At 39.9% G+C, this 25,139-nt stretch overlaps 1 protein-coding gene across 7 annotated transcripts in view; it reads left to right on the top strand.

Moving 5' to 3' along the window:
• The window catches only part of LOC135251192 (teneurin-1-like), a 361,745-nt gene that overhangs the window by 172,508 nt on the left and 164,098 nt on the right, over positions 1-25,139 (top strand). For 6 of the 7 annotated variants that reach the window (XM_064328374.1, XM_064328375.1, XM_064328368.1 and 3 more), the window contains one exon: positions 19,221-19,497. In XM_064328374.1, the coding sequence (XP_064184444.1) occupies positions 19,284-19,497 (214 nt within the window). In that variant the 5' untranslated portion in view covers positions 19,221-19,283. Of the gene's footprint in view, positions 1-13,851; positions 13,931-19,220; positions 19,498-25,139 lie in introns of all 7 variants that reach the window. The other variant, XM_064328369.1, reaches the window with a different exon arrangement.

The following is a 25,139-nucleotide window of genomic DNA, read 5'->3' as shown; positions in this document are numbered from 1 at the left end:
CTTTTTCTTGAAGACTTTCAAAATCATTGAAAGCTCTCTGTGTGTATGTGTGTACAATAGTGGATTATGGAAATAATGTTTTGAAAACAAACTATTTTTGGCATCCATCCATTCATTATCTACACCCGCTTATCCTGAACAGGGTCGCAGGGGGTGCTGGAGCCTATCCCAGTGTGCATTGGGCGAGAGGCAGGAATACACCCTGGGTAGGTCGCCAATCTATCGCAGGGCACACACACCATTCACTCACACACTCATTCCTATGAGTGTGTGAGTTATTAAAGTCTCCAATTAGTCTACCTGCATGTCTTTGGACTGTGGGAGGAAATCCACGCAGACACGGGGGAACATGCAAACTCCACACAGAAAGGCCCCAAGCTGAGATTGGAACCCACAACCTTCTTCTTGTGAGGTGACAGTGCTACCCACTGCACAACCGTGCTGCCCAGTTTTTGGCATGATATTTGTAAAAATAAAAAAGCACTCTATATTGTTGTTCACTGGGAGTGTAACAGTTTGGCAATTGCAAGGTTCAGGTTAAACCTTGAGATTTGATCTGTGATTCTGTATTGGGATTTTTTATTTTAAAATTGAAAAAGAGAAAAAGAAAACGGAAACAATTGTTTCTTACTAATGTGAGCCTTCTTTATGGTTTTACTCAAAATATACAGTAGCCTTTTACATTGAAATTGCTGTTAGAGAGTACATTGTAGAACCTAAATGCAATTCTCCCAAATAAATTGAGCAGTCTTGATTTTAAAAATTGATACATTTTTTAGAATTCAATAATAATAATTATTTTTTTTTAAACCATCATCTAAACACTAACTTGATGTAGGCCTAATTTTATTTATCTGCCATTGTAACGTTATAAGCCTTTTCAGATCTTCAATATGAATCACATATTGTTCTTGAGGATCATTTTTGGACATTAAGATTTGTTTAACCAATTTGGTTGGTTCTGGTCTTTTTACTTTTATGCTTACTTAATATAAAAAAATTAAATTTAATATAATTTTGGCTGGTCTGGGCTTATGTTGTCTGTGTTGCTTTTAGATATCCGATAGATCTTGCTTTCCAATTGAGCATTGTAAGTAACTCTAGGAAAGAGAATCAAATAAATGCATAGGCAAGCATAAGCTCGAAATAGATACTGATTCTCAGAATGAGGATGAATACTTTGTGACAGATACCTCCCTTTTCATACATACTGCCCTGAAGCAGTATGCACTTTTTCCGCTTTGAAGGTATGAGCATGTCCGCGAACATTGCACAGGTACGATTTTCCTTTTTGGCAGAATGCATTAACCTTTAAAACTTGGCTTCATGAGTAGATGGCCCTGCCCCACTTACTCCCATGGGCAGTGGCTGAATAATAAATACCTTTTTCTTCTCTCTTCCTTTTTTTCCTCAGAAACGAATGAACAACAGCCAAGGGTATGCCACGCTTTACACCGCAAGTGCGGTCATAAATGTGTTAGGTTATTGAGTGTGGTTGATCATGTGACCGCAGAGGCAAAGGGCCAGAGGTGGGAGTAGAGGGTGTGGCAAACGCAGCATAAAGCTGTAATCTGATGGGTGTTAACTCATTTTTTATCCGCAGATTACGGGCTCGACCAGCTGTGTCAATTCAGACTGCATGGAGGGGATTGCCTTCAGTCATGTAGCGAAAACCCCACCCGCGCTTTCGATTAATTGCGCCTTTTTTTTATCCCTGGCAGAACGGGCTACAGACAAAAGGCTGATTAAATTCCTGTGAAATCTCTGCGGTTCTTTTTTTTCTTTCTCTGAGATTGTCTGTCAGGGAGGCGAGGTTTGACTGGATCCTGTCACAGTCAAACTGGAGTGTTGCGTTGGACAGGCCGCCAATACAGCTAGTTCGTTAAGCAAACACCATGAGATATTAATTATATGTTAATGTGGATTCCTTGTAGGCTTTGATGTTTTCCCATTTGTTTAGAGTGTCATTTCAGGATCTTTTTTTTTGTGCTATAATCTTATTTTTGCTGGTATTTTTTTCATGTTTAATTCATTATGAGTTAAAATAACTTTTATTGTATTCTGTTAATAACAGGCAGTATTCTGTTTTAATAACTGGAAGATTGTTGAGAAAATGTGCATGTGTATGTGTGTGTGCGTGTGCGTGTGTGTCTGTACACGTGTATGTATTTTGAGTGTGCATTCGAATATGATAGAAACACCACAAGTCTCTGTCAGTATCAATGTTTTAGTTTCCCAGAAACTCTGAGGCAGTTTCCTTGATTCACTCACGGTGATTGATAGCCACATTGTTGTGTTCATGTATGACTGGATGTGTAGCACTCCCAATTAGACCAACTGCAATTACATTGAATAATACGAGAAATTCTTATTAAAGCCTCCTGCATATGTTCATGCATAATATGCCATGATTAACTTTTCGACAAAAACTTCCACTGTGATATATATGTAGCACACTGTATATGTAGAACGCGTGTAAAAATATGCCCCTCTGCTTCATGCATCTTACTGAACTGTCACAACAAAGGGAAGCCTATGGCGACTAAACACATTGCTTGTCTTTCACATCAACAGCACTGACTCTCAGTGTTGTTAACAGCTTATATTAAAAGATCATTTTTATTTAAAGGAACTTCCCTGTGGACTTAGCTGTGTGTTCAGGTTACAGGGACACAGTACAATTAATTAGAAAATACTGAGAGATAGAGCGGTAGAGCCTGCGCACGTGTCTAAGTCTTAGCAGATGTTCAGTTAACTGAAATGCTCCTTGACCTTGTGAAGAAAAGCAATAAAAAATAACAAAGCCATTGTAGAACCATGGGTTCAGCTGAATCCACTTTGCCCTTGAGCTGCAGTCTTTTCTCCTGTTTCTGGGAAGCAGCACTCCTCAAGGTACAGAAAATAAATCCCCACTTAATAATAATAATAATAATAATAATAATAATAATAATAATATTATACTAAGACCTATACAAGATGCATTGGCAACAAATTCTATCTGCATTTGTAAATGCCTTTAAAATGTGACAGTTATTTCTTCCACTTTAAAGTAGACTAATTATTGGAGAATTCCATTGCTATGAGGTTCTGTTTGCCTCATGTTGCAATGGCATGTGGGTCATCTCGTTTTTGATATGCCAGAGCTGTGGAATGGAAGTATGTATTTGAGTATTTAAGTCAAAGCTAAGGGCAAATGTTGGTTGAATCCAGGTGAATGAATATGGGAGAAATTCATCATCTTAAATCCTGCTGCTTTTCACCCTGCTTTGCTTCTCAGCCCAGACACCTGCTGCCTTGGTTCTGCAACACACAAGGCATTAGACCCAGTGTGTTCAAAGTGTAATGCCAAAAGGCTTCCAGTTGGCTGTGTAATCTGTTCCCATAAGCCAACTGAAATTCTTCAGAAACTCCAAGCAGAATAATGGGCATACAGTAATGATGACAGTTCTTTAACGTAACACGTTCGTCCCAGATCCGACTAGTGTTTAAGGGGGCTCTGTGGAAGAGCTCCTGTTGTGCTTCGTCTGTATTTGCCTTGTTGTTCCAGCGTACGTAGAGGGCTTATATATTGAGTGATTTCATAGCTGGCGTGCTGATCCTCTTTTCCACGCAGTGGTGAACGTCATCCCTTTAATAAGCTGCAGAATTAAGTTTTTAAAAGTGAAATCCTCTTCCATGTGAAATAGAGTGAGGATAATGATACGTGTTATATGGGTCAGTCTGCCATTATGGATTTGTTGAGGTAGTCTTCTAAATGAAGATTCCTGAGTGGGAGTGGATAGGGGATGGGAGGATGGGGGGGATGGCTGAACATGTTTGTATCGCAGTCCGCTTCAGCAGGGGAAATGTTGACAGTTGAGTCAAATGTAACATATGGGTGATATTTGGAAGAAAGCTGTTTCAAAACAGCAAATGTTTTTGCTCCAGAACAGTAACTTTGTGTTATGCTCTTACAGACTTTGGGTTGGGCTTGGTGTTTCATCCTAATGGCTATGTGACACTCTCAAAGCTGTTGTATTGAAGTGTTATTGCATGAACAACAACCTCAATAATAATAATAAGTAAGGATTATATAAGAGTGCCATATGTATCTACCAGTCGTTCAAACATGCTCAGAGATACTGGTGGAGGAAGAAAGCATCATACATCTGTCTGTAAAATACTGTATCTAATAATCAGTCCATTTATAAGCAGGCAGTGGTGAATGCAGAACTGGGACTGGCCACAGGCCGGCTTGTTGTGTCTATAATCAGTTTTCTTCCAAGGTCTGTTGATTCGTGTATTCCATTGATCAACATGATTAAGCATGTTTATTTGCATGCATTTGTTAGTTCAACTGTTTCATTTATATATTTTTTTCTCATCTATTTCCATGCACCATCTCTGGTGTTATCCACAGCAAAATATTTGAGGCAAAGTTGAGGAAAAGCTGTCAAGATTGTTTGACATTTTCATTAGAAGTGTATGATTGCTTTGTCCATGTTTTCAGCTTGGGTTGTTTCATTCAGCATTTGGACGAGCTCAGAATGATGCCATCCAGGGTTTCATTATCCTGCAGAAAGAGGTTTTACCAATCCTATTAGCTCATTACTAGCAGGAAAACATCAGATGGTGGATAGCCATGATCATAAAGTGATTTGCCAAAATCTCTAATGATGAGAATTTATGCTGTTGAATTTATTTTGGCTAAAATTGAATTTCTGTTGCTGTTCAGTTTGTTAGCTTCAAAATATTTGACTCGTATTTAAAATTTTGACAAGTTAAAGTATCATTTTTAATTCAATAGATATATACCAAAGCATACTCAGTGAAGAAAGAGAAGATTTTTTGCTGTTTTTTTTCTTTTCTTAACAATTCTTAACATTCTTAACATTCCTAACATTAGATCACATAGGCCTACTGCATGAAGTGAGAAATGAATGCACGTAAGTGAGAAGCTTGGACTGAGGCCAATTAAAATGTTGCTGATGAGGGGCACTTCCAACAGCTGCTGAAAATGAAACTTTTTAAACCCACCAAGATGCACGCTCTCCACTCTAATTATATTATTCATTTGCTTTCTGACACTCTTATTCAACGCGACTTACATATTCAGTCATACAGCTGGATATTCACTGAAGCTGTAGCAGCTGAGTGCCCCATTTGGGATTGAAACCCGTACCCTACACGTCATTCACTGCTGTTACACACGAATACGTTTTTGAATGTATTATAATGTAAATAATTCTGATCGTAGGCTTGATACAATCACTAAATGGAAACTAATCGATTCAAAATTATATTTTATTTATTGTCAAGGCAGTGGGAGGTGGGACGCAATTGCGCACCGAGGGGATCTAAAAGTTAACCCCGAGGGTTAACCACAAAAATCGCCAAGCGATTGAAAGGGACAGGGGAAACACCAAATAATAAAGAGCTCTAAATAATCGCTCCCTCTACTCACTGAATCTTCTGTCAGTGGACTCAGAAAACTAAACACTGCCACAGCGTAGCTACCTAGAAAGTAAAAACCCAATAGGAAAACAGAGTGGAGTAACCTACTAAAGAAAATGGCACTTGCAACCAGGCGGGTCAGAAAAGGTAAACTAAAGAGACAAGGGCAAAATGTCCTCCACAGCGCTAAAAGAAAATCAGCTCAGAGAAGAAACTAAATGGTGGTCAAATCTTGCAGATAGGATCGATGCGGTAACTTCTGCAGATTCATACACCCCTACACAACTAGCGCATGACACAGAATGATGTTCTCCCTATATCTAACAATGAGTCTGCGCTGAACCCTGGAAATCAGGGGCTAGATATAGGACTCCCACACCTGACCCTAATAAGGGACAATTAACTCAAGGAGCCAATGCATGTGAGGTGCCACCACCTCACAATAGGACTCACACACCTGCCCCTCATCAGGGACAATTAACCCACAGAAACCAATGAGTGAGAGGTGCTACCACCTCACAATTTATGACAACAGCCATGGCCATTTATACTGTCTGGAAAAACTTAAAAGTATTGTGTAGTCATGCATTTTTAATGTGCTAACATTTAATTACACATCATTAACATGCATGTAAGTAGTATAGCAGCTTTATTAAATTACAATACATTTCTTATTAAATGAATCAGAATGGAAAGAAAAAAACGACATGAAAATATCTAACGCTGCAGCACTGTGCATAAATTGTGTGGAATTTCTTAATCTCGAAGCTCATTAAATGATTTAGTAACAGTTAGTAATTGCAGCAATATTGTTTGTTTCCCAAACATCCATAGCTAGAAAATTAAATTTACAAAGAGACACCAAGAATACCAAAAAAACATTAATGTTTACAAAAGCGAGACCATTAATTTTTGAATGAGTTCAGATATTTTTACTAAGAACACGTGTAGATCAGCAGTCAGTGTTGGAGCCAATTCCTTTTCAGTCCGATTAATTCAAGAAATTACTTGAACTTTAATTCATGAACATCCATTCATTCACTGAAGATTAAGCAATTTTGTTATTTTATGGGGGATTTTTTTTTTTTTAATTAATGATATGACTTTCATTTTGTTTTATACTGAATTGATAGAATTGAAATGGAATTATCTATATTTCTGATAACAGTGTTATGATAATCAAACCAGGACCGGCCCGCTGACTGTCAGGATGAATAAAACACGACGTTCCATTTTACCATATTTTTTTCTAAGTGTTTTCCTTTCATTTGGCACTTCCTCATATGGATGGCATCCTAGGCGACTGCCTATATCGCCTATCCCTAGAACCTTCCCTGCATCAAACCATTGGATCACTACCATTGGGGCCAATGTTGAAAGACACCTTTTTCTACAGGAAAGTAATGTTTTATGATGGGGCGGTGAAGATCAGTACCACAGAGTAATCAGTACCATTCGCCTTGCTTTATAAGGGTGTGGTGCATCCAAACCTCAGCAGGAAAACATGCCCCAATTTCTTACAGAACTACTAGGGCTCATCGCTGTTGAAGTGCTGTTGTGTTTTTTGTTCACCGCCTGTATGAACATCTGCTGTCCACATAAGCCCAGACGGTGGCTAGAAAGATAATCGGCTGGATATGACCAGCTGTACCTTGAGCTTCCCTTACAGCAGTGGCCAGTGGAGGGATTTTAGGGTGCTAACTGTCTAACAATTCAAACAATCTCCCCCCCATCACCCCACAGCTGTTCCTTTTTTGGTTTAGTTTTTTCGTCTTTGTTTGTTCCTTCTTTTTCTGCCCAGTTTTGGAACTAGACAGTTGGGCGGCTTCTGAAGACACACCACCGTGTCACCTGCACCCATACAAGAGAATTGCGCCTGAAGCACGAGCTCTGCTCCAGTGTACCTGCCTGCAAGCCAGTGATTATTTTCCACACTATGGGCACACAGTCTGAAAGGAGAACTTTCAACAAATGGAGGAGACTGGTAGCCTGTGGGCACCTGATGCATCATTGAAAGGTGTTAATGTAGTGGTACCCGAGGAACCGTGTCTGGTGATTTACACTCATCCTACCCTTAGCAGGACAAATCCAATAGTGTTCCGACTCCTGTGACCCCCCAGGCCATTGTCAGCAGAGGACACAACCCAGGCTAGATTCTGTTATGTCTAGCCAATGCTATAAATATATAGTATTAGTGTTTAGTATGTCAGCTGTCCATCTGTTTTCAACTGTAGCCAAATTATCTAACAAACTGATTGGCCAAAGGGTGAAATAATGCCGTATTGTAGTAAACTGAATTGATGGTATCACATTACTGATCCATGTGACCAGTGAAAGGTTTTTTTCTGTCTGAAAATAAAAATAGCAAGCACCCAGACATGAATAAAATAAAAGGCCTAAACTTGCCATTAGTGCTTCATAATCACTCAGCAAAGATGGCCAGTTTGCTTCCCGACCCTAAACTTGCTGAGATTTTTTATTTTGACTCTTTGTAATCTTCATGCATCAGCAGATAGTGACACGCGGGGACACGGGGAGGTCATTTTGTGTGGCTGTTTCTGGAAAGTGGTCTCGTCAGAGTAGCGTGTTTATGTCCAATGTTTTATGGCCGTCTAAAGGGTGAAATAGGCTGGGGCAACAACAGATGCTTCAGTGATGGCGTTTGCTGAGGGCAGTGTTAAAAATGAGCATGTAAAAAGGCTTTGGTCTTCTCAGAGGTATATAGTGAATAAAATTCATAATAAATTCATAGTAAAAAGGCTTCCTGCTTGGCGCGTTCTATAAACGGGTGGTGTTTGCGCTGTTAATAAGCTGTTGAAGACCTTTCGCGTTGTTGCCAGGTCACATGCCTTTGTTTGTCATAACCAAATGTGCTCAAGCGCTTTAAATATGAATCATGGCATAAGGTTTAAGATGCACATGTCATTAAGTCATGACACTTTAAAGTCATAATACTTTCACAACTGCTTGTTATTTAATTAACTAATTGTGCTTATTTATGTATTTGCTATGAACTCCAAGTTGGACACAGGAGGACTGCTTTTTTTGTAACTGCTGCCATACTTCACACTTACCTCAATGTAAAGAAAGTGATGAAAAAGTCAATGAATGAATAACAGATAGCCACATAGCAGTGCTTGATTTTTTTCCTACTGGTAATTGTGTGTCGTGGTTGGAAGAACCCTTTGATATTACATTGTTGAGCTAAGATTAAAGGGCAAGGCTTGTGCTAATGATCACTTGGCCCCTGGATTCTGGGACGTGTGGCCAGAATCTCGCCGAACATGTTTGATCTCAGCAGCTAACAAGGCTAAGGGTGGCTGGAGCTGGGACTGTAGCCCGCTATATCCTAATTGCTTCTTTTTTTTAAAGTAGAGATCTTTGAAGCGCCGCATTTGGACTGCCACCAGAGTAGGCAGCCTTGGTGCCAGTTGCCCCGCTGTTCAAAAAAGGGCGCTCATGCTCAGATGATTGACGTTTCTGCTTAATGCCTTGGAAAGTCAGCAATTATTTCTGATTTTCCTCCTAAAATCTTTATTTTTCTTCCTTTTCTCTCCTAAATCAAAAACATGAAAACAAGCTAATGTTATGTCAAAGGAAAATGGCATTGTACCCTATAAAGTGATCAGTGTTAAATCTGCTCTGATAAAGAATAATTTTACTCAGATAGTGAAACTATATTTGATACCTTTGGACTCATATATGCTCTATTTAACTAACATAGATATTTACTGTACATCATGAAGAAAGGGAAAAGGACTTACAGTAGTTTCAGTACTAAAATTATTCATAATGTGGTCCCCTTGAGGTATTTTGATTGATATTTACTTGTCCAAATGGAGCTTATTCTTAAAATGATTGCTTTGTTGAATGTTGCATTTGCAGTACAGCATGGGGTCCAAGGGCTTCTAACCAAAACGTTGCACAAGTCCCAAGTGGAACACTTCGATTGTACCCTTGAGCAAGGTCCTTAACGCAGAATTACTTCAAGAGACATACAGCTGTAAAATGGAAAATATGTAAAATGAGAGCTACCCCTCAGAGCTCCCACAGGAAGGGGTATACACTAAGGATATAAATAACGTAATGTAATGGCTTGCTTTATTTGAGCTGGTAGACATTTGCAGGAACAAATGCTGGCATGCTTATGGTGCCTTCCATTTTATATTTACAGCAATTAGGACAATGGAGGGGGAAAAGCATATTGAAATTGCGAGGTTTCATTATGGCTGGCGCAGATATGGCTTAGCCACTGGTGGGATGGGGGGGGGGGGGGGGTCAAAAGGGGATTGATGAAACTGCATAAAGTGATAGAACTTAGTTTAAGGCTCTGTGTTTGTTCAAATGTCTCTGTTGGCCTTCTCTATTCAGTATTCAAACTCTATGCTCATTAATTCTCATTCAACGCTATGCATTGCAATGTGAACAATTAATGCTTTGCAGTTCACCCTGGATGACAGCTTCTTCAAATGCCATGGCATACTTATTCTTGTATGCATGTGAGGTAAATTTATATTCATAAATATTTTAGGCATCACATTGTTGCATTTGGAGGCTTTCAAGTTGTTAACTTCCAGATGTCCAGATGGACGTTACCATAGCAATCGATCTTACATCTTTAGCTCTACCCCCAAGGCTGTCTGAATGTATCAGTGAGCTGGCTTCATCATCCCAGGGATCTGATCATCATTCGGCTGGCCGGATTCTATCGCGTGTGGCGAGAGACATGACCGAGCGATGTTTCGGGAAGCAGAAGAGACGCAGACTTTGGCAGGGAGTGGAGGAGGCATAGAGTGGGGGGGTTCAAAAATCAATCCGTTTGTTTTGCCGCAGACGTACAAGACAGAGGGTCAAAGTGAGTGGGTCTTGCCAGTCGTCAGTCTTCCCAGTTTGAGTTGCTATGAAGTGATAGCAGGCCTGGGGCGGTACATGGATTGCTTAGATGTTAAAAGGATGGTGTTACTCATTTGAAGTGCGCTCGGTCTGAAGAGTGAGCTTTTGGGTACCGTATCAAACCGAAGACCAAGCCACCTAATAGGCACCCCACAGTGTAGCCGAATTAGCAGAAAGACAAATCTCCCGGAGAGAAGGTACAGGCGTTTGTTCATTACGTAAATATGAGCGAGAGAGTGGAGAGGGCTGAGAGGCAGCACTGGAGCGGGGAGAGAGGAAGGGAAGACAGATGGAGAGGCAGAGAGCAAAAGCAAAAGAGAGAGATAAGTAGAGGCAGAGATTGATTGATTGTCACATTTTCATTATTTGTACTCATTAGCAGTACAATAACTTGCCATTTTCGTGCCAATAAAGATTATTTGAATTTAAAATTGAGATGAGAGTAGGGCAGAAAGAGAGAAGACAGAGCTTATTGTCATTTGTTCACTTAAACAATGGAGAATGCCTGTGAGCAAATTGATATTTAGAGGTAACCTACACCTGAACTCTGTATGTATGTGCATTCATTTCTGTGTGTGCGTGTGTGTATATACGTATGTATGTATATAGAAAATATCACATTTTCTTGCAAGCCAACAGGCATAAAGTCGTCTGCAACTGCAAAAAATAAAGCCTTTCATTGTTGTTTTATGAAAGTGTGTTAACAACCTTGTCATGGAAAAAAGTTAATATTTTTGGAATGTTACTTTCGGCTTAACCACTGAACCGTTAAAGACAGTGGTGGTTCCAGCAGTGAATTAGTTTCAGTTCTGTATTTACAGTCAATGTGGCCTGGTTTCTTTGGAAAACCATATAAACCATATAGACCATGTCTATGTTTCCTAGCACCTAGTTTGAATTACAATGTCCACATTCATCACCATAAAAAATTTCTTGAACAACTCTCATTTCTGTCTCTTGCCCATTGAATAAAAGCAAAATCCTCTCCCTGTCAGTGCTGGAAGATATGAATCAGACATACAGTATGCGTCATATGTGTCCAGTAGAATATGTTTAGATGAATAATAGATAGACAGCCGTGATGATTGCATATTAATTGAACTCAAAAATAAACTTGAGGACCTGTCTCCAATGTCCCGTAGGGGTCTACTGATTCACACTACTGAAGTCTGTATTTGGTCAGATCATTTGGGGAAGAGGAACATAAAATTGGATTTGGTGATGCCACAAGCTCAGAGACCAACACCCTGATCGGAGGTCCAGATGGAGTTACCTTTACAAAAGCAGAGAGGTGCGATGATCTTCAGTCAGGAAAAAGCTGTAAAGCTCATACTGAAAAGTAAAGCTCCTCCAGAAATACTTATCACCATGCTTTATACATTGTACTCTTTTATCCAATGTGGATGTTGTGTGTTGTAATGTCTCAGAAGAGGAGCCAAATCTCTCTTTTTTGAAATCTCTCGGGGGACATTTTCAGGAATAAAGGACATTTATGAAAATGAAATGAAATTCAGAGCCTCTTTCATGCCGTTTTATGTGTCTGAATGTATCCACAGTGCTCCATATTACCTTTTTGCCAGTACTTGGAAATGACTTAAGTCACCAGGACGATTCTTGCAAATTCTCTCAGCTTTCATAACCTCAAGGACTGTCACCCTGGAGTCAGAATAGGACCTGCCCATCATTCTCCCCCCAGGTGGCCTAGTCAAAACCTGGTAAATAAATAAATAAATAAACAAATAAATACATGTACAGGCCGTCATATGCACATTTTTCTCTAGAATTAATCATATTGTAATCCTTGTGAACATTTTACTGGCACAGAAGGAAGTCTGGCCATGAACTGAATATAGCTACATTCATGTTTGTTCATTCAAGGCCAGAGAAGATGAAGCATCATTTTTAAACCCATTTTTGTATTCTGGATGTATACTAGGGCAATTGAGGTTACATACCTAGCTCAGGGGTACAGCAGTACAACACCATATATTCAAACCTGCATACTTTCAGTTAAAATAGAGACACATATATTTTGAAGAATTCTGTGGGTCGCATGATCATGTTTATCACAATGCAATTGCTTCTTGGACTTGCTCATGCAATTGCTTGATATACTCGATCACTGGCTATCATGTAAAAATGCATTTTTCCACAAATATGATTACATCTATTTAAGGCAATAAAAAATATTCCATAAACCGTGTACCTGCAAATGTAAACACATAAAACTAAAAACATATAAAAGTACACATAACATTAGGACTGAAAGAAAAGGTCAGGATGTGGCCACAGAGAGCCGTGTTTAGTCCCTGGTATAATTACTACTCTTCACTTTTACCCTGTAATTACCACCCCCCCCCCCCCCAGCACGTCAGCTCTTTGCTGGTTTTAGCTCTATATGCACTCAAATCTCAGCACGGGGATGGAGGTTTCAGTCTTTACCTTGTTACATCGTCTGTCTACATCATCTGAGGCCTGTTGTTGTCATCAGGTGTCGTGTGCTTAGTTGTGATTGACTGCCAATCATTCCCTAAATGGCAGCATAATAATGGTAACTGTGGAGGCACTGTGTATGTAGTAGAACCTCACTCCTCTGTAAGTCAACAGAAAATGACCTCAGGCAAAATCTGAAGTTTGAATCAGCCTAAAGCTGAATGTTTGAGCTGCAGTTGGGGAAGGAATATGCTTATATCAATTTCTTTTGATCTCTGTCTTTACCAGTATGAATTATTAATCATTTTGGTAAGGTGTGGGGACAGAGAAGCATTTTATGAAAGATGGTTTCAAAATTATTGGTAACCTTTTGAAATTATTCATTAAAAAATATCTTTGGCATGTCCCTCAAGCATTTGACTGAATAATGAACATACAGTAAATTCAGGTTCAAATCATTATTGTTTCTTCAAAATAATTGATACGCTTTTGATAAACAGTTGCAAGTGAAGTGCCCTTTTGATGACATTTTATGTTCTTAATGAAAAGCACGGATCCTTGTATTGGGTCTTATTTCCCAGTTTTCACTGATAGAGTTTTGATTTAGTCTTTTGCTTTGACACGTAATTATGACTTAATAATATGTCGGATCTGGCTTTAGAATAGTTTGGGTCGGACTGCTCTTTGCACTGTGAGGATGACCACCCCCCACCCCCACCAAATAAAGGTTATCCGTTTGTATGACTGTTGGCAGGATGACTTATAGTCTTTTGGCGTAGTACCACATTTTAATGGAGCAGTTCCGTTCTACTGTTCAAATACATCTCAAAAATTGTGTCATTGCCATTGCTATAATTGCTCCTTTTTGGCCTTAACATGATAATAATGATAATGATGATGATGGGGTTTTACTCAGGTTTTATCTAGCTAACTCAGTAACCTGCTTCGTGAAACAGGGTCCTGATCTCTGCTTTGGCCTTAGTAAAAACAAAACCAGAAAATTGGAGATGGTTTTGTCAATTAAAGACTGCTGATGTTTTCTTTTTTTTCTTTTTTATGACTCCTTGTTGTGATCCTTCAACAACACTGAAGGCGGCGGTAAATAAAAGTCCAGGTGCAAAGGAGGAGAGGACACAGATTAAGAAAGCGAAATCTGACAGGGGCCAAAAAGGTGAAATTACATTTCTTATAAAATGTTGGCATACAATTACAGAATGGCGTCACGGTTGAGAAAGGCATCAGCAGCCAGTGCCTGTAGCTAGCCTGCAGCAAAAGTGACAAAGTTTGCTCTGCACATATCCAAGAACCAAGTGAACAATGGATTTTCATTGTCTGACAGAGGATTGTTTGTGTGTGTGTGCGTGTGCGTGTGTGTGTGCTGGTAGGGGGGTGCATCAACATGAATATTTCATATCTCCAATTACCACCACCATTCCCCAAAATCTAAAAGCAGGCATAATTATCAGGCATAAATATCTGTCTGGGGCACCTCAGATGCCTTATGGGTATTTTCAGCTGAACTCCAACTGAGGCCCGTCAGAAAAGGAGGCGCCAGAAGGCACAGGAGCAGCAAGAGAGAAGCAGCTGCAGTACAGCTAGAGACTCTTTGAGGACATTTTAACTTTGCCAAGCAATGTATGGGAAACAATGCGTGCCTGAACCATTCAAAAGGGCAGCCATTGCCAAACAGCAACCTTCTTTACAAAGATGTAGAAGGACCCTAAGCCATTTAAGAAATTAAAGGACTATAAAACATATTAAAAAATGAATGAATGAAAAAGGAAAAAACATGATGGCACAGTGGTGCTTGGTGATGGCCTGTGTGACTAGTTGTTGTCCAATAACCTGATTGCATAACTGATTTTGAACAAACCTGAGTGGTGATATGCTGTTTTGCTTCAGTACCCAGGTGATCCATTTCTGACCACTGCATCTCATTCACAATGAGAATCCCTGCTGGTGGAGCAATTATCACTTCATCAACACTTCTTCATCACCTTTACCTCTGTGCTCTGTGGGTGCATTGGTGTATGCTTGTTGTTTTGTTTTTTTGGTGTGTTTGTGTGTGTAAGCGCATGTGTGTGGTTGTGTGTTTGCATTTTTGTGTGCACATGTTTGTGTGAGTGAGTGCATCTGTGCATGCTTGTTTGTACGTGTACATGTTTTTTTCTTCTTCTCCTGCTTCCATCTTCAAAAATGTATTTGCTTCATAATTCCCATGGCTCGTTGTGTAAAGAAAACAGGACAGCAGGCTCAGGATAGCTGCCATATTGGTGAGAGAGGGAAACAAGAAACAAGAATAAGAAGTCAGTGAGGGGCTATGGGTAGAGCACATAGAGTGGAGATGGCAGCACATGACTCTGGCAAGGTTTTCCAATAGCAGCATAACTACTAGGACAGAGGACCCATTTAGTCATGAGCAAGGCAAGCAACCTAAGCAGGAGCCTATACATGGAAATGGGGTCACAGCTGTTGATAGGCGTTACCAGTTAAAGTTTATTGCCCCATAATACACTATATCTGTGTGCTTCTCCAGGTTTATGTCTTGGCAATAGCTGAATATAGGTTTCACTGAAAAGGAGTATTTTTAATCTAGATTTGAAAATGATTTATTTCAAGATAGCACAGCCCTGTTTAATAAATGCAGGGAAATGTATTTCTGTTCATTCTAGTACAGTATATTCAGACGCACTAATCAACTCATTACAGCCCGCCTTCACTCTGGAGAGAGTCTTGTGTTTTGTCCAAAATTGGGAATTGATGATACCTAAAAATGAGTGTGTTCCTCCTGCACTGGTAAACAGAAAGCGTCTCTACAGTGGTGCGTGTGGGCATATATCAAAACAGATAAAATTTTTGATAAATAAACGTACCATAAGGGGTGAAAGGAGGTTGTTAGTATGTTCTAATAAACCCAAGAAGAGACTGGTGAGACAAAGAGACAAATAATCATCTAGTAAAAATGTGAGCATTGTTAAGAAGAATTAAGAAGAAAATGAAAAAAGCCTGTATAATTGGCAGTGAGAATTTGGATTATGTTTGAATTATTTGTGTAATTTCAATGAGTGTTACATGCTGCTACCAGCTGGGAGAGACAGAATAAATATACTTTTTTAGCCCCCCTCCCAAGGTTCCATTATTGAGGAAATCACCAGTTTTTTATTCACTCTATTTTAATAACTATCGCCGCAGTACTACCATTTCAGTCGTACTTTGAAGCCATGAAGATCAATGCAGAGATTGAGTGGAATCATTGTATTACGTGTATTTTAGGGGTTCTGTATGATACTTATCTAATATCAATACGTTTCTGTTACCCTAGAAGAGCTTGTTATGTGCTCAAGTCAAACAAATTTAGTTTCTCTGTGCTAGAAAGCACATAGCTAGTCTATGACTGGCAGGTACATTTTTTTTTTTTTTTTTTGTGTTTCACTATTTATTGTTTTATGGCACATATTTTGTGTTGTACTTGCCATATGGTATAAATTCTGTTTGTCACAAGGCGTTTAATGTGAATCTGTAGGAGTTGGACAAAATAATGGATATACTGAATAGCATATGAAAATCAAATAACTAATAAGAAGTAGGGCCACCCTTTGCCTTCAGAGCTTCAATCCATATTGTCATCCACATACTAAACTGTATGTAGAGGGATGTTGGATCATTATTCTCAAAGAAAAGAATTCTGTTTTTTTAGAGATGAAGGATAGGTAGAAATCTGCTTCTTACTCTGCACTTCAGAACTTCTGATAAAAGATTAATGATGTTTAGATCTGGTGATTGTTGAGGCTATGGAAGGTTTTTGCCTTAACCCTTGTGTTCATGAAACCGCTCAAAGTTTAGCAGTGTGTATGGGGGTATTATCACCTTGGAATATGGGGGCACGATGTGTACACCATAGGGTATACCTGGCCATGTAAAATGGCTGCATGTTCCTTGGTTATTATACAACCATGCAGAGAAATCATCAGACCAAATTACTCACATTCTTGTTTGGCATATGCTGTGATGATTTTAAACATTGTTCCTCTTGCCACATGAAATACTTTTGCAGTTTTGTGACAAATGTACCTTCCATTCGGGCACAGACTATATGGCATCTTAGGAGGAAAAAGCAAGGGCCACTCCTGTATCTTTTAGTGGTTGGTTAGGTACAGTACACTTTGCCATCAACTGTATTAACAAGGTTTATCTGTGTAGTTGATATATGAGGTTTCCCTCCTTTTCATGTGTGTTCCTATCCCCTTTGGTTGTGTGTAAAATAGAAATAACCTTCAAAAAATGAAGTCAACTTTGTATGCGGAGAAAGAGAAATCAGGATGTGCTTCCATCAAGGCTAAAAGGCTAAAAGGGTCTGACCTGACCTTAATGGGCAAATAGCTGGACCAAAAACATGATGAATGAGTCTGACACTCAGTAGAGTGCCACCTGCTACTGAGACATAATTGAGTCTCCAGTGCTGAGAACATCATCAGTCCGTCTTCACGTCCTTACCTACTGTTGGGTGCAAATATTGAATTTTAACATCTTTATTTTTACACTGCAAAGATGCTTTGCTTACTGTTACGTGCCCAGCAAATAATATGCAATTTTGGCTGACACGATGGTAGATAGCTTAACGATATAGACGTACCTTATGAAAACTCTACAACAAATGAGTATCTAACATGTCTTGCTAGTCTACTGCTGGTAAGGAGCCAGGGGTATGTGAAGACATGTATGACAGGGCTTTCGGTTACGGGGGGCAGCACAGAGACCCTAGTGTCCTTCATGCGTTATCTGTTACCTCGCCAGAACTCTATAAAAAAAAAAAAACATCCACAATGCCTACAGTCTCATTTCGTCTCATGCTTTCTGGCACATAATCACCTGTAGGCAAGGTTGGCACAGGCTTTTGATGCCTGGACAGGGTGCCAATCTCAGCTTGGAATGCTAATGACCCTCAAAACAGCCTTTAACTGCCAATTAGTCAACAAGACATTTCCTGAGTGCACAATTAATATCATATTACAGCAGTGAGGCAGGGAGATGTGCTGGCCTAATGAGAGTTTGATTGTCATATTTATCTTGAGTGATGTTAAATATCACTGGTGTCAGGAGAGAAATGTGCACAGGAGAGACGTTTTTGGCTGAGAGTCAGTTCAGTCCCACGGCGGTTTGCAAATCTCCTGTGTTCTATCCAAACCTTGAAATGGTCAGTAGTATAAAATCATGAAACCAATTCTTTTAAAGCTTTATGTATTTTTGTGTTTGCCATTTGCACTAACCAGAACTGAAGGTTCTGGAATTTTTATTTTCATTATTTGCCATTTCTTCTGCCAGTTGGTTCAAGGTTAGGTTGAATATCAAAAATACGGAAGAGCCACTTTTGCGAAAGGCTAAAACCTCCCACTCAAAGTATAGTTTTTGCTGTTTCAACAGAGACAGGAGCACAGGGAATCTTTATCAAGGGACCTTTCCAAAAATATATATAAAAATAAAAAGATGGCACTTTCACAGTGTAGAAAGGTAGATGTGGGAAACAGAACTGTCTGAGGCGTAACAGCCATCTGTGGGTTTGCTGAAAGGTCAGAACAGGAAGCTGAGTGAAATAGACAAAGGCAGTCACTCCAAAGGTCATCTTGTGCCAGTACCAACAGAAGTGTTAAGAATTACTCTAACCAATTGCGCAGGTACTGATTAAGCTACCATTACTGACTGGACATATTCTAGCAGCGTATATATTTATGTGAGTATAATTAGGTGCTTATGCAACATTTCTCTTAATGATAGTTTGCCAGTTCAGAAGCAAGACCCTAAGCGAGCTTCTGAATTTCAGATCCTCACATGCAATGTTTTTTTTTTACTTCTTATTCATCAGGAAATGGATTTTAATGACTCGCAGTGCAGAAGGAAGAGGGATGGTAATAATAGAATGGGGATTAATATATCAGTGTTTCTACAGATGGTGGTACACATGTGCTAAGATTAATCACAGAGTTCATGGTGGAACCATGCAGTGCAGGATATCATCAAAAGGGCAACCTCTTTCCTCCTGAAGTTCCCACCGAATCAGGTGGACCAGATCCATTATAACCCTGCAGGACTTCTTTTATGGGGCTTTGCTGGAGTCCTTCAGGAAAGGTACTAGATTAAAGTAGTATCTCATCCTGTTTCTCCGAGGGCCATTCCTTCCCTGTGTCTTAAAAGGCAACTGGATCTGGCTGTGATGCCACCCAGTGGCATCTAACAACTTTCAGGGGCTGGGGGGACGCGGATCGCACGCAGGTGCCTTGAATTATTCATTCAGGATGTAGCTCTACAACGTGCCTTTAACAAGCCTCTGTGTCCTGGGCACCCACGCACAGCATGTGTTGTTTTAATCTAATCTCTGTCTCTCTCTCTCTCACTCTCTTGCCATCTCACTCTCTCTCTTTCTCTTTCTTTTTTCTCTTTCTCTCTCTCTCTCTCTTTGTCTCCAGATCAATCCACACCCTGTATCCTGGACCCAATGATTTAATGAGCCCAGCTCAGCTTTGCCAGCCATGGAACAGATGGACTGCAAACCCTACCAGCCTCTCTCTAAGGTCCGACGCGAGATGGAGCTGGCATACACCAGCTCCTCGGATGAGAGCGATGACGGGCAGAATGTGCGAAAGTCGTACACCTCCCGGGAAACGCTGCCTGACTACACTCAGGATGTGAGACTCAGCTACAACAGCCACAAGAGGCAGAAAACACTCACTGAGCCGGAGCAAGGTACCTTTATGCCATCCCTTCTCCCCTCCTAACCATCCTAGAGAACCTGAATAGCCCCACACCTGTACTGAAAAATAAATAAATAAAAACTAGAAATAAAGATGCAACTCATTATTCTTTAGTAATGGGAGACTGGTGTTCTGTGAAAACCAAAATGACTAAATGGGTGCCATAATCATTTGTCATCAGTGACTCAGTGGCTTTGGCAAATCACAGCATTTTACTCTGAAATGTAAAGTATTTTGATTGGTCGGTGCAAGTCAGCGATTGACAGCACAAGATATGGCTTCATGCGATTGAACACCCACTTTCTGCAGGAGATGTCTCTCAAAGTATGAAATGGGTCATTCTGAAAATTGTTTGCCTCAAGTGAAAAGGAATTTCAGAGTTTCAACTGGAAGAGGAATCTATGTGTGGATTGTCTGTAGATAGGTCGGAGCCTGAGTTAAAGCAGAAAATGACTCTTGGGATTGTGGGTAATATGGAGGTCACTGCTCTGGTGCCTTCAAGTGTCCTTGAATTTGATCAATCAGTCTGCATGTGCCTTTTCTTGGAAAGGTTGTGTGTGTATATGTGTGCATGTGTGTGTATGAAAGAAAAAGAGAAATCATTTTAAAAAGAGAGAGAGGGTCTGTAGAAATAGTCTTTTTTTCCTATGAAGATAACCATCTGGTTTTGAAATGAGATTAGAAATGAGATGAACATATTTTCTTCCATTTTCCTTGTTTTGATATCACTAAAAGAAATGATATATTAAAAAGACTAAATAGGTGCTCAACACCCAGGACAGAGAATATCCTTACCTGGACAACTACATGGGGACAAGCCCAAAATAAGGAAAACGGGAGCACACAGCTCAGATCATAAGGCACTGTTTAATGAACAGGGTAGACTGATGTTTCAACAAGCAAACAAGGTTGTCTGGGTAAGGAGTTCTTCTCTATGAAAGGACATATGCTGTAATAGATGCAGCTGTAATAGCCTTCCTTTTCTTTTGTCAATGACCACAATGAACTCAAAAATACTTGTATTATTATTATTATTACTAATTATTATTATTAGTAGTAGTAGTAGTAGCAACAGCAGTAGCAAGAGTAGCAACAGTAGTAGTAGTAGTGGCAGCAGCAGCAGCAGCAGAAAGTGTAGCAGCAGTAGTTGTGCCTTGTGTAACACATTAGTTGAATGGAGTGATGCCTCTAGCTTGTTTTAACACTCCTGATTAAACCAAGGTCCAAAGTCCCATTTCACTGCATGCCAATGGGCCTGAGATTCATAAAGTCAAAGTGATGCAAGTTTGAGGAATTTCCACTGGCAAAAGTGTCCTCTAAAGAAATGGCCATTTTGTTTCCCATTCAGGTACAGCACTTCATTTCAACCAATAAAAATTGTTAAATAAACCCATGTTTCAGAACCCTGCATATACCTATATAATTCTATTGTTGGGTACTGGTTGCTAGTACTAAATCATAGTAGTTTTAATTATTGAAAGAAATCACAGGCCTAAATATAGACACTTTACAATTAATTACAAGCTCAATTTCAACATGCATTGACCAGATTTGTTATCTCTTGATGCATGGGCACAGTATCATATTTGTGCTATTATTAGAACAGTTTGGGCAGATTGTTATTTCAGAAATTGCTCATGCATTGTGCAGTACTGCACTGCTCTGCTCTCAGACTGTTGAAATCAATAAATCACACAGCATAACGGTTTTGACATGTAAAGAGGTGCCTCAAATATTGTCTTGCCTATTTGGAGTGTAACAATTGCAGATCAGGTTGTCCTGAATGCACACATTTAGGGCAATTGCCCTCTGATGTTCTAATTTCTGGAGGTATAAATCTTAAATAATTGCTGTCATTAGAGGGGGCTTGAAGGCAGTCTCGGTTGCTATAATATGCTGCATGCTTTTGGCGATGTGTAGGCACTTGCACCTTTTTCCTTTTTTATTTTTGTTTTGCATGTGTTTAGTCTGAAAGGCAGAGGTCAGGACACAGTATTATTTATTTGTTCTTTATTATTTCACTAGAAACAGTACACTTAATAACACTGCCTAAAAAACTGTCACTTCCCAAAATTTTACTTTGTGGAAGTAATATTAAGTAGATTTTTCTGCATGGCATTTGAAGACATTCATTTTTTTATTTTCTATTTTTATTTTTTGTTAGTATGTTCCAATAGGGCAAAGTATTCAGTGTTGATCTCTAACACAGAATATTTTACTCTGACTGGGCACATCGGGTCCCTTTTGAAATCATACAAACTGTTAGAGTCTCACATCTTCATTTTACTGTGCATTAATCAAACCAAAAAATGAAAATAAAAAATGAAGAAGGATATTATATCAATAGACCTTGTACAGGTGGAACTGATGTAGGTCTGAATAAATGTTTATTTGGTTAAAATTCATTGCAGTGCTGAAATGAATTATTGCGAGGGGAAAAATGCTCAGGTTGCCTTAGCGATGATGGAAGCTGAATTAATGCATGCAGAATTGCAAGCTCTTGTGATGAAGAGCAAGTCTTCCCCTCCAGGAGATATGACTCACAGAGTCAGGGGTTGAAGAGGTATCTTCACTGACTCCAGAGAGGGGCTACGGACAAGGATTCCTACCTCACTTAATTAGTGTGGAGAGTAGTGCCAGAGACTTAAGGTCACCTTGTATTGCCGTTAATCAAGGAGAAGCGCGGGGAACTGGTGAGAGTGGTCTCAGAGCTAAAAGCCCCCTCACCCAGTCACGGTCAGCCCCGCAGGCGGGGAGCGTGCAGAATTGGTTTTCTGTGTTTTGTTGATTTTAGACCTTGCAGGCGTGATTTCATCAGCAGAAGGCTCATTCACACTGCTGCTGGGGCTGTTTTATGTAAAAGCGGTAGCGAGCGCAGAACCTTTGCGGTGCCGAAGTAATGCAGACAAGCAAGGTGCTTGAAGCACCCCACTATGGCCTTCAATGTTTCTCCTGGCTGACAATCCTCAATGCATTTTAAACCGTTTTCGGTTTTCATTTAAATTGAAACCATGCAGAATCAGCAGATGATGATGAAGATGCTTATTAGGATGACAATGATGATGATGATTATTAATGTTGTTGTTGTTGTTGTTGTAATGATGATGATGATGATTATTATTGTTGTTGTGGTTGTTGTTGTTGATTTTGAGGCATTCATTAATTTGCTAGAATTGTGGAGTCTTTGCTCTCTGCACAGGTTACATATGTGCAAAGTGAATACATTGAAATTGAGTCTCGGTGATAGGCGTGACCTAAATCTGTATTCTGTTTTTCTCTGCATTAGTTATGGAACCTGTCTTGGAGACAAGTGTCTCTGAAGCTAATTTATTTCAGTAGGCGGCACTAATATTGATACAGGCTGATCCTCGCCCCCGTGCGAATCTTAATTAAAGATTAAGTGGAGATATAAAAACTGGATGTAGGCTTGCATGCACAGTGTGCAATGGCAGGCTTGTGGACCTTTTTATGTGTTGATAATTGACATTGACTAGGCAAAGTGCATACAGAGTGGAACCTCTTGTCAAATACCATTTAAGAAAGAAAAATACTTTGGACCAAAAGCCAAAAAGACTATGCAGTATCTAAGTACCAGACCGGTTAATGTATAATCCGCTTCTTGTTTTTGCTACTGCAAAGTCAGATGAACCCTCTAAATAAATATTGGAATCTTCTCATATTTTTGGACATGGATATTGAAACCAGCAACAAGGAACACACTCACATTACAAGTTCAGTGGTTACTATTGACATTTGAGAAATTGTGTGAAGAACTATTCCAATTATGTTTTTATTTTAAGCAACTGTGAGATGATTGTGTTATTGCAGAGTGCTGAAAGGGCAACTAAGTGCCTATTGATGCACTGGTCTGCTGTAATTTTAGTGTCACAGTATCACAGCCGTGAGAAAATACACAATGGAACACTCTTCACTTTCCCTGAACCCTGACACAGTGTTTGAAACCATGAATTATGAAGTGGCTCGATGGCCTGCTTCTACTGTCAGCATGCACAGCTCCTGACACTGGGCCTGAGGTATGGTGATCCGCTCTCTTTCCCCATTCAGGAAACTGTTCACCGAGGACAAATTGTGCTCGCAACACTACATTTCAACAGACACACAGCAGGATGTCAGGGCTGACCTGGGAACAGTGGCACGCCTCTCTTTCTGTCTCAGAGCCTCTGAAGAGAGCAACAAAGGGAGAAACACGGAGTATATTTTAGAGATTCAAGCTGTTCTAAAGACCTCTCAGTTTTTTAGGGCTGTGCCACTCTGGGGCCTCAGCTACTCTTGCTACTGGGTATCAGAGAGTAGGGCATGATTACACATTGCAATGAGAAACTGTATTGCAGTCCTGTGATTTTAACTCAATTAGACATGTGCAGCATTGGATGTGAGATAATGGATTGAGTTTCTGGAGCGAGCTGACAGGAGGAAAGCTGAAGCATTTTTTACCCCTTGATTTGTTCCAGTGCAATGTTGTCTTTTTAAGCTGCGGCACATTTTCAGTGTAGCAATTAAGGCAACCCAACGTTGGAATATTATTTTTCTTTTCCAGGGAAATGTGCGGTGTATATGGCTATCAATTCAACCGTGTTTAATAGCTGTCAATCCAAACAGTGGCACCAGTAATAGATTTTAAATACCAGTTGTCTGCACATATGCAAGTGTTCTTCATTGCCACCTAGTGGCAATGAAGAACCCTACTAATTTGATGGAAGAAATTAAATCTAGAGAAACTGCAGAGCACATTGATTGTTTATTTTCCAAAATTATTTTCCACACTAGCAATGCTACTGGTATGCTGAATCAGCACTTTCATGGGTTTGCCATGGAAATAACTAGTGAGCAATGACTTTCAAAGACTCCTAATAGAAATGAATGTATCTACCCTTTGGCCTCATTTAAACATGCAGAATTTGGCTGTAACATAACACAGCCACACAAAAAACTGCACTTTGTGTGTCTTCTTAATGCTACTTTGTTTTCGTCTTCTGTTTCACCTTCTGTTCCTCAAACAACAATTTATGTGCTAGGACCAAGAGGCGCGGTCAAATTTTACATTTTCATTTAGCAGTCGACAAGCGGGGTGTGTCTTAATTTAGAGATTAGTATTTTCTTTAGCCTTCCAAACGGCAGCCAATGTTCGTTTTCTGTCCATGCATTACATTCAAATTCATCCTCCCAATGTGCCTCATCCTCATCCCCACTGAACTCTGCATTGGTGCCTCAGCTCACTTCTTCACAGCTCTGCTTGCTGCTCTCAATAGGCTACACCAGTGCTTGGTTCATGGCCTGTAACATTACTGTGATGACAGCAGCTGCAAGCTAGATTGATTGCAAGTTGCAGAGTAATCTTTCAATGGCTCTGTGTTGAAACAGTAACAAATGGACTGCCTATGTATTTTTAATGCATGTAGAAGTGTGATTTCTTTCTGTGATTGAAAGGGGTCCTTATTTGCGTGGTGTTGTTGGGTTAGCTAGTCATTAGTCTGCTCTAAAGCTGTACAGAATTGATCAGTTCTGTTCTTGGAGCAAGTATCACCACTCATGCTGAGCCACATAAACGTTACCCTCACAAACACCAGGAAGCCCAGTGTCGAGATTACTTCAGTTAACCACTGCCCTCTCCAC

The sequence above is a fragment of the Anguilla rostrata genome, chromosome 3 (assembly GCF_018555375.3).
Source record: "Anguilla rostrata isolate EN2019 chromosome 3, ASM1855537v3, whole genome shotgun sequence".
In the NCBI taxonomy this organism is placed as follows: domain Eukaryota; kingdom Metazoa; phylum Chordata; class Actinopteri; order Anguilliformes; family Anguillidae; genus Anguilla; species Anguilla rostrata.
This window is presented reverse-complemented; position numbering and strand designations above follow the sequence as displayed.